Consider the following 10,492-nt stretch of genomic DNA (forward strand, 5'->3'; position numbering starts at 1 on the left):
CACCTGGGCAAGTCTGTTTCTACTTGCCCACCTGCCATACCAGGAACATGTTTAACCAAAGGAAAGGTAGGTAGGCCATGCTTTAAAATACCAACCTTTTAATTCCATTATTGCAACTTGATATCTTGGAGTCTTGAAGGTTTTTTTTAAACTTTTCTAGACAATAGTTTTCTTATTTAGATAAAAAGGATTGCAAATTAAATTATTATCAGCCAGCACCTTGGTAGGGATTAGCAAGCTACGAAAAATTGGAAGTTGGAGAGATGCGCAAGGGAAGTTTGTTTGGGAAAATGGAAGGTGCCTGTTGGGAGGAAAATGATTCAAAGGATACAAGGAATGAGAAGCAAGGTTACGAGGCAAGAGCCTGGAGAAGCCTGGTCCTGGCACTCGAGTCATCCTACGATACCCTCACCCCCTGCAGCACATCAACTGTTAACTATAAGCTCCAGAAAGGCAGGGGCAATGCCTGGCTGAGCCACTGGTTGTATCCCTGGGCACAGCCTGGTATGTAAAAGACATTCACATTTTTGTGAATGAATGGAGTCGCCCCATCTGAGATGACTGATACACTGCCGGGAAGCAGAGAAGAGAAGGAGACAATTCCGGGAACTCCATCTCACCTATAGGCCTCTGGGTTAGTTCCAGATTAGAACATTTCACAGTCAGGGCCAGCATGAAAAAAGAGAGAATCATAAGGATGGACTGACCTGGCCAAGATTTGAGCCATGGGCTAATGACTCACCCAGGAAGAGACCTGGTCTCCCCTTCCTGCTATCTTCACCCCCATCCTACTCTAGCCGCCTAGACCACCTTCACTCCCCTAACCTACTGTACCTCCCGTTTGCAAAACAAAGACAGCAAATTGTTTTGCTTGGTCTGCTTCCAGCACCCCAGGAGTCCACCCTCCCAGGGAGAAGAGCAATAAAGAATAACTCAGGTGTTAATCAACAACCCTCATCAGACATGGAGCATGAACAGACATTTTAACAAAGCTGATGGTGGCTTGGCAAGTGCAGGTTTTATGTATTGATTCACATGGCTGTACGGTCTGTCATCAAGGCTTGTTTCCTCCCTTCCTAACAGAAAGGGTTAGAAAAGAGTTCACAGAAAATATGTACAGTTAGGAGGTCAAAATAAGAATGCTGTGCCCTCACAGCTTGGGAGCTGGCTCTGATCTCACTGAAGGATAAAGATTAATGCAACTCCACACACACCTGCCAAACGTACACTACCGCCCTCCCAGCCTCCTCCCGCACCCAGACCTTCAAATCCCACTGGGGCCCCCTTCATACCATTGTCATTCCCACTGGAACTTTATCACAGGAGCTTCATGATACAGAGCAGTGGTTACTGCCTATCTTCCAGATGTTAGAAACTGAGGCAGACGGAACAACTGAACCCAAACCACACAAGGAAACACACCTCTCGATTTCCAATTGAAAATACAAGGTCTAAAATACCATATGCGAACACATATACATTTGGAATCTAAAAAAAAAATGGTTTTGAAGAACCTAGGGGCAGGACAGGAATAAAGACGCAGACATAGAGCATGGACTTGAGGACATGGGGAGGGGGAAGGGTAAGCTGGGACGAAGTGAGAGAGTGGCAGGGACATACATATACTACCAAATGTAAAATAGATCGCTAGTGGGAAGCAGCCGCATAGCACAGGGAGATCAGCTCAGTGCTTTGTGACCACCTAGCGGGGTGGGGTAGGGAGGGTGGGAGGGAGATGCAAGAGGGAGGAGATATGGGGACATATGTATATGTAGAGCTGATTCACTTTATTATAAAGCAGAAACTAACACACCATTGTAAAGCAATTATACTCCAATAAAGATGTTAAAAAAAAAAAATGCAAAGTCTATCCTTCAGGCTGAGAGCCTTCCACCAGAAGTTCAGGGGAAATAAGGTGACTCCTGCATCACTCCCTCCCAGGTCCTCAGAGAGTGGCAGGGCAGGCTCAGAGTGAAACCTCAAAAAAGGCTTCCTTTGTGAATCTCTCTGAGCTGACACAATATAAAATGGCACTTTTCTAAGAGAAACAGGCCTCTGGTCACCCACGACGCTAGAGACATGACAAAGTGAAAAATTAACGAGCTTCCAAAATCCAGCTTCCTGCATGCTGGCCCCTGAGCCCGACTGGGGTCAGCAGCAGCAAGGCTAGGGGAGCCGAAAAGCAGAGGACGAGAATGATAAAGCCGCAGCTACCAGATGCTTGATAAACCTTCTGTGAGTTGTTCAAACTTGTCAGTGCCTGCAGCAGGCTCTTTGGAGTGGACTGGAGAGGTGGAATTAATTTTTAATACATATGGTTCCCCCAGCCCCAGTCCCCAAACAAAGAGAGACACTGGGTTTCCTTCAGCTCAGAATGCGTCTCATTAACTGCATCCCCTGGTGATTTTTCATCAATTCACCAAGCTGGTGGAACCACCGGAGGACTTGGCTTTCTTTTATGTGCAATTTTAGGAAGTGTTTCTCTTCTTTCCCCTCTCTCTCCTTACCGGTCTTTTAATAAGTAGGAAAACTATTATCTGGGGTGAAAGGACATCAAAACCAAAAACAGCACAGTGATTAAGGACCATTCTCAGCCGGCTCTCTTCTGTTTTATTCACTGATACAATGTAGAGGTGCTGGTGTGGGTCTGAACAAAAAAGATTTTTTTTTTTCTTTCTGCCGCATACATGGCAAAAGCAAAATTCTGGAAAACAAGATTCTCTTGGAGTAAGAAACAAGTTGTTAAATGTGAAGTGATGGCACATCCCAAATTCTAAAGATGAATTGCCTATGTAAAATGTGGATCGTATGAGAGATGAATTTAGAAGATGAAGTCTTGTTGTAAAGGAGCATTGATGAATAACTAAATTGTGTTATTGGGAACTGCTCTTAAACAGAGGCTTCCTGAGGCAAGTACAACCCTGCCAAACTGCTGCATTTTATGGAAAGCCTAGAACCTATGCTTTCAGACGGCATTTTAGTGTAAAACCAATCTGAAATGGACAGTAGACCCAGCAACATAAAATGAAGCCCCAACATAAAATTAATGCATCTGGAAGCTCTAAAATAAGCAGGCATCGACTCGTGAACTCTCTCTATCTGCTTGCTTTTTGCTCTCTCCGAGCTCGAAGGAGAATTCAAACAGCACACGCCCTTTCGGTCTAGGCTTGGAAGAAGAAGCAGAAATCAACCGTGAAGCAGAGAGGAAGGCGAAACTTGGGTCCCTGAGTCCCTTCACCATGCTTACATTCCAGATGATCTCAGCTGTAAAATGAAACACTGATGCACAATGGTAATCTTTGTGGCTCCTCTATGGGCTTCAGTATAAGTGAGGATTTAGATGCAGGTTCCAATCTTGGTTCTGCAATTTACAAACTAGATGACATGGGCAAATTATTTAACCTCCCTGAGCCCCAGGTCGCTCATCCGTAAAGGCAGGATGATAAAAAGCTACCCCATACAATTGTAAGCATTAAATGAACGTGCATAAATCACTTAGCAAGAGCCTGACATACACATGCTCCATACCTACCCTCTTAAGATAGTCTCAGAAACTTCGTAACTATCATCTACCTGTTCCTCTCATCCTGGCAAAGCAGAAAGACTCCCCAGCTGATTTATAACTTGCCTGTCAATAGCACAAGCACACTATCAGACCAGGCAAACACACATTCCTCCATGCTTGGTACCCACCTTGAAAGTGCAGCTGTCTCGTGGTCCTGAACTTGGGCTGCCTACGACCTGTCCCCCAGCCTGCACTTCCAGGTAATAGAGACCTTCATGTGCTTCAGACAGCAGAGATCTGAGGGAAGAAAGTGGCAATCCTTGTGAATCAGACTATGAATTGCCAAAGCTGGCAGCCCCACTTGACCACTACAAATTTCCCCCCTGCACCTGTGAAACAGAGCTAACCCAGGAGTCCTGTATTTCACCTTTCACCTCCTCTACCCACTCATCCAATAGACTTTAAACATAGGATGCTTCAGCAAAAGAAGTTATGAAGTTTTCATTGAAAGTGCCAAAATTTTTTTTAAAATTTTGTCCTGTTTCTCAGCCTCATAGGTTCTCAGGACTTTACAAGTTGGAGGGGACATTGATAGATAATCTATTCCAGCTTCCATTAAAAAAATAACAAGTTCCATATAGATTAAGAGACCTGGGTATACAAACACCACAGGTTAAGGGCAAAGGAGGATCTGAATCTTAGGCTCTTTCTAATAAAAGGCATTGATTTTATATGTTGCCAAAAATTCTTGACTTAATAATTACCCCAGCAGCCCATAAACACTTCACATATCCATAAAGAGAGTCCTAGACCTTCTCTCCTCTTTTCATGAGGATCACAGTGATTTCTTTGCCTCTTCGAGGCTGCCATTCAATCTGAATTTTGTGAGAGGGAAAATATGATGAATAAGGAGTTAGATTTTAGATGTGCCTCCCCTCCAAAACTTCTCCTAAATTCTTTAGTATGACCTTAAATCTTTAAATCTTCACTGTCCAATGTGTTTAACCATTAGCCATATGTGGTTATTCAGCACTGGAAATGTGGCTAGTCCCAATTAAGATATGCTATCAGTGTAAAATACACACTGGATTTTGAAGACTTTGTATTCAAAGAAGGATATAAAATATCTCATGAATAATCTATATTACATGTGAAGTGGCAATATTTTGGATATGTTGAGTTAAATAAAATGTACTATTAAAATTAATTTCACCTCTTTCTTTTGACTTTTTAATGTGACTACTAAAAAACTTTAAGTTATATTTGTGGCTCGAATTATATTTTGGTTGGGCAGTGCTGATTTAGATGCAACAGTGCCTGTTTTTGCGAATGCAGACTTGTCTTTTTATAATAATGAGTATGACAGTATTTCATTGATGATAAAATGCACATTTTCCCACATTTGAGTGTTAATTTAATTTGATATTCATCTTCCAATCAATGAGTACATTTAAGAGGGTGCTATTTCGTTTTTTCTAAAATGATGATATAAAGTCAATGGTGCTTTTTTTTTTTTTTTTTTTGGCCGCACTGGGTCTTCGTTGCTGCACACGGGCTTTTTCTCTAGTTGCGGAGAGCGGGGGCTACTCTTTGTTGCAGTGCACGGGCTTACTGCTGTGGATTCTCTTGTTGCAGAGCGTGGGCTGTAGGCTCACGGGCTTCAGTAGTTGTGGCTCGTGGGCTCTAGAGCGCAGGCTCAGTAGTTGTGGCACACGGGCTTCGTTGCTCCGCGGCCTGTGGGATCTTCCTGGACTAGGGCTCGAACCCATGTCTCCTGCATTGGCAAGCGGATTCTTAACCAACGCGCCACCAGGGAAGCCCCAATGGTGCATCGTAAAGTCATTACCATTGGGGGATTGAGGAGATAGAACATACAAACCATTAGAGCTTTGACTTATTTCATAGCAAGTTCTTGCAGGAACTCTATGCCCCAATATACCATAAAACCTATGGAAATCATCTCTACCAACAGCAGTGCTATAAGGAACTTTAGTTCAACAGACATCTTTTGAGCATCTTCTACTAGCAAGATATTGTGCTCAACATCGTAAGGACTACAAGGTGGGTAAATCATACCCTCTGTCCCCAAAGCACTTAATTCTGTGAGGATGAATCTGAAAAGTGGGCAATTGACATAGTGTCATGAGAAACATAGGGCTGCAGAAACAGGGCCGCTGTGCATCCTATGCCTCTGTGTAAATTCCAGAAAGGTCCTCCCTTCAGGAAGATGAATTGCTCAAAAAGTGTGTTTGTGTGTGTGTGAATACACACACACACAAACACATGTCCCATGTATTGAATACACAATTCATCCATGTCCCATGGATGAATGACTAAAATGTGCTCCTTCCTCAAAAGCTGGATTTCAGTTCCTACTTGTCCCCTATCAAAGAAGGGAAAGATTAAGCTTTAGAGGTCAACAAAAACTTAAGCAGGACAATAGATCATCTGGAATCCTGTAAAAATCATATCAAACTCAGCAAACAAACCGAGGACTAAGGCAAATTTCCTTTCTACCTGATTTTTAGTTTATGTACAGTCATTACAACTATGCCTATTCCAAAAAAATAGTTGGCAAAATGGCCCCATTTATTGAAATCTGAATAGCAATAGAGACCTTCACACACACACACACATACACACACAAAACTGGAAACGTCATCCAGCCCCCAACCCGTCCTTATAAATGTCTCAAAATTCTCAAAAATCTTTCCCATAGTCTCATCCTCCCTTAAGCCCTAAAGCTCTGATAGGGAACTCTACTGGTAATTGCAATCATGGCAGGAGTTGCTCTAATTTGCCACTGAAAGCTACTGAGATGAGCAAAGCACTCATCCTGTCTGGCCTTCTCATTCCCGGGGGCAGGTGTACCTGGTCCTACACATCACTACCGGCAAATCCAGGAGGACAGGAGAGATGTCACAGGGTATGATGGGTAGCATGGGTACAGCCACATTCACCAGGTGGATCTCCAGCTGAGAGCCGTTGGCAGGATAAAGGAAACCTGGCTCCAAACCTAATCGCAAAGGAGAGGGGAGTCTCAGGCCGAACAGAGCAGTAATCCACACAGTGCAATACGAAAGCCTGCCACAAGGGGGCAATGGCAGGCCCTGAGTTTACCTAAGGGTTAAAAGTAATATTTCTCATTTCCCAAGGCTGTATGAATGAGTGTGCTTCTTTATGACTTTATTTTTTTTTCTTAATTCTCTCTTCAGGTCCATCCACTTAAATCCAGGAAAGAATTTTCCAACCCTCAAAGTTACTCTTGTCCAGTGGTATAGATGGATACACTGAGCCATGGCTTATCCCGTATGTAGGATTATCGACAAGGAAGATAACCAAGGGTCACATTGCCAAGTTCTGTGCTACATGGGTATCATCTCATTAGGGTTCCTAGAGTTCCACCCCACAGCTTGGGATAAGGAAGTGGACACAGACATATAATGGTGTGATGTAACATTAGCATGTGGGCATCTGGTAACATAGAAGCTGGCCAGTTGGTCCATCTCCCTTCCAGACCTCTTTTACATCTGTCCTTGGACAAGGAAGAACACCAAAGGCTCATTCTTTAGGATTCTTTAGATCAATAAATAAGACACTTGCATTCGGTAAGGCCCAAACCTACCGTCAAAAATGATAGTGATCCATGTTCCTCCTGCGAGGCTGCCTTCTTCAGGTTCAATGTGGACACTCAGACAAGGCACTATAAGTGAGGAGGAGAAACACTGGCTTCAGTATGCAAGTTCAGTCCACCGGCTTCCTTTGAGCATTCCTCAGAATCACCACAAGGCCTTCATACAGCACAGATCGCTGGACCCACCCCCAGAGTTTCCCATCCAGCAGGTCTGTGGTGGATCCCAAGAATTTACAGTTCTAACAGGTGCTGCTGGTGTTACTGGTCTGGGGACCACACCTTCCTCCCATTTTAAGGAAAGTTTTGACTGATCTTCTTATCTTAGACATCCAAAAACCCGGGTTCAAGAGGACAATCCGGAATTTCCACTTCCTTTGGAAAAGCCTCCAGGATATATTTGGTTCCTAATTGAATCCATAAAATGTCTTCTCTCTTTCCCACTCTTTAATTAGGTGGTCATATTTAACTGTTACCACTTATTTCTTATATTTCCACTTCCCAGAGAAGAGGAGAAAGTTCTGGAAGTTATCCCTATTTCAGTCCTCCTGCTTAGGACCTCATCCTCTAGTTTCTCCCTTTTGAATACATGATCGGAATGGCTCCCCAAAGAGATACAGCATTCTCTAGATTTTTGCTTTGCCTGCTCAGAGAGGGTCTGAAGCATGAATCAGTGCTGGAATTCTTTTTAAAGCCCACTATAGACTTACACACTAGGCTAGACTGGATTCTCGCATAGAGACTATGGGCTGAGCATGACCTCATCAATGCCTTATTTTTGAAGATGATCCTGGATGGACGTGCCTTGTCCGAGGTAAAGCCAGCAAAAATCATTTAGCTCCTCAGTGAGGTCTACAGAACACATTTCGGTTTCTATATCAGAAAAGTTAAAGGATCATCCAAGCCACGCTAACTCTGGCTAGCCCAGGGCTTCCGTGTACATTTATGCAGGTGGCGCTCTGCACAACCAAGAGTGGTGAAGAATCATTCACATCGACACAACCATTCGTGGCAGCCCTGGCCAGATCGGTTCATGCTCACCCCTCAAAGGTGTATTAGATACTTCTACCTAACGAAGATCAAAAACAAATGCCATAAAAAGATACAGAGGATAGCCAAAGTCACTGAGAAAACTAGAGACCTGATTTGAGAAAAGGACATTTTTATTGGTCACTAATCACTAAGACAAGATAAGCTACTCCCCTTGGCAAGATAAAGTAATAAAATCTAAAAAGAATTGCATTGTATGGCTCAAAAAGAAATTCTAAAAGGAAGGTTATAATTATTATTAAAAGCTCTAGACTTAACAGCAACTTCCACTGGCTGTTAAAAATTAAAGGATATATTTATAACTATTTAATATATAACCTCAACTACTAAAGAGAAAAAAATTATTAAGCAGAGAAAATTTAAACCTAGAGGAGATACTTTTAACACTTCCTCCCAAAGTAATATTTAAGTATCAATAAATTAGTTCTCAGGGTAACCTGCTGCATTCTATCCAAAATCCCTTCAAAACACATCCAACTCACCTGCTAAAAGTAGTATTTTGATACTTGTCAGAGAGACCAGCCAGCCAGTCATCTTGTTCACTTAAATCAATCCTTTCAAAATTGTTCAGACATTAAACACATTTTCAATTTTGATTGGAGCAGCAGAGCTTTATAAAAACAAAATGAAAAATTACTATCACTTTTGCTTATATACAATTGCTTTGCTTCGTTAAAACTTGGGAAATTAAGGAAATTATACCAATATGACCCTAGAGTGTTCAGAGGGACCCACCATCTTCCCAAGCTTGGAAGAAAAGGATAATCTAAGAATCTTACATAAAATTATCATTATTCTACCCCCTTGTCCCACTGATTTATTTTATGCATGTTTCAGCTAGGTAAGTAATAATAACCTCTTTCCTTAAGCTGGGTAAGTAATAATAACCTCTTTCCTTAATTCTTTATTAAATAAACACTTAAATTTTTAAAATAAATGAATTCCAGATTCAAATTAATGGCGATTACGGAGAGGGGGTGCGGGTTGTTTTGTTTTCTGGAAGTCTCAGTTCCCTAGGAACCAATCAACACAAAAGCAAATGTTAAAGCAAATGTTAAACATGGTAACAAGTTGAAAAAAAAAATGGTGTTAATGGAAATTGGGGGGAAATTATCTTATCCTCACAGCAGAGGAAACAGGAAGGAAAGAAACAGGAAGAAAAAGCTGGACCCTCCAAACTGGACCCTATGACCCCAGGTCCCTCTACCTCAGTCCATAATGCCCAGATCATCCTCTTTAAACTCTGCCTTCACTGTGCCCTGCTCCTGCTTAAAGCTTTCAATTCAAAGCAAAACCTCTATCACTTCAAAAATGATGATAAGAACACCTGGTAGGATTTTTAATCAAGATTAACTGAGACGATAGATACATAAAGAAATTAACACAGGGCCTGGCACAAAGGAGATGCCCACGAACGTTAGTTTTTTGTTTGTTTGTTTGTTTTTGCGGTACGCAGGCCTCTCACTGTTGTGGCCTCTCCCGTTGCCGTGCACAGGCTCAGCGGCCATGGCTCACGGGCCCAGCCGCTCCCAGGCATGTGGGATCTTCCCAGACCGGGGCACGAACCCGTGTCCCCTGCATCGGCAGGCGGACTCTCAACCACTGCGCCACCAGGGAAGCCCCGTTAGTTTTCTTTTGGAGGGTTCTCTCCTTCCAAACGAAAGCCCTCTCTCTGACTTTGCAGTCCCACCATGATCTGCACCCCCACCTTTCCAACTTCCCCTCTGCTCTCCTCGGTGACCCCTGCACCGCGGCGAAGCTGTTCTCCCCACCGTCTCCCAGAAAAGCTTCCCACACGGCAGCCTCTACCTTGGATCCTGCTGGTCGCTTTCTGGATTCCCCAAACTTTCTTGTGCCCCAGTGAACTCCTGGCCTGCATCAGGGCCGAGCTTGGGAGCCGCCTCTCCAGGTAATCTGTCCCTGTGTTGGTTCTTAAATTAACTGGCCCACAAACACAGAGGGCAAGGAGAGACCTTAGAAAGAGGCAGACACTCCAGATTGGCAGGTGTCAGGTTTCAGGAAAATTTACAACCGGGGCTTGCCGTGGGCGTCAGCGAGATGAGTAGATCTCCACACCTGCCACAATCTTAAAAGTTTATAGAGACTTCAGTGGGATTCAGTCCCGTATTCAATCCCAGTGGTCTCAACACCACATGACTCTGAAAACTGCATCCTTGAAAACAGCTCGGGCTGTGGGACCTGTGGGCAGAATGTACATTTCAAGGACAGGGAGGGGGTGAGGAGCCTCCAATTGCCAGGGGTCTGCTTGCAGGTCAGCTGGTGGTCACGCCCTGTGCATGACCTCC

The 10,492-nt window shown here is 43.5% G+C and overlaps 1 protein-coding gene across 1 annotated transcript in view; it reads right to left on the reverse strand.

Moving 5' to 3' along the window:
• Positions 1 to 8,720, reverse strand: part of PKHD1 (PKHD1 ciliary IPT domain containing fibrocystin/polyductin) — a 420,109-nt gene extending 411,389 nt beyond the window's left edge. The window contains exons 1-4 of the mRNA XM_059075914.1: positions 8,669 to 8,720; positions 7,131 to 7,208; positions 6,377 to 6,521; positions 3,694 to 3,802 (exon numbers count right to left, since the gene is read on the reverse strand). Of these exons, the coding sequence (XP_058931897.1) occupies positions 3,694 to 3,802; positions 6,377 to 6,521; positions 7,131 to 7,208; positions 8,669 to 8,720 (384 nt within the window). The remainder of the gene's footprint in view (positions 1 to 3,693; positions 3,803 to 6,376; positions 6,522 to 7,130; positions 7,209 to 8,668) is intronic.
• Positions 8,721 to 10,492: the final 1,772 nt, after the last annotated feature.

Source organism: Kogia breviceps, chromosome 10, assembly GCF_026419965.1.
Source record: "Kogia breviceps isolate mKogBre1 chromosome 10, mKogBre1 haplotype 1, whole genome shotgun sequence".
Lineage (NCBI taxonomy): Eukaryota > Metazoa > Chordata > Mammalia > Artiodactyla > Physeteridae > Kogia > Kogia breviceps.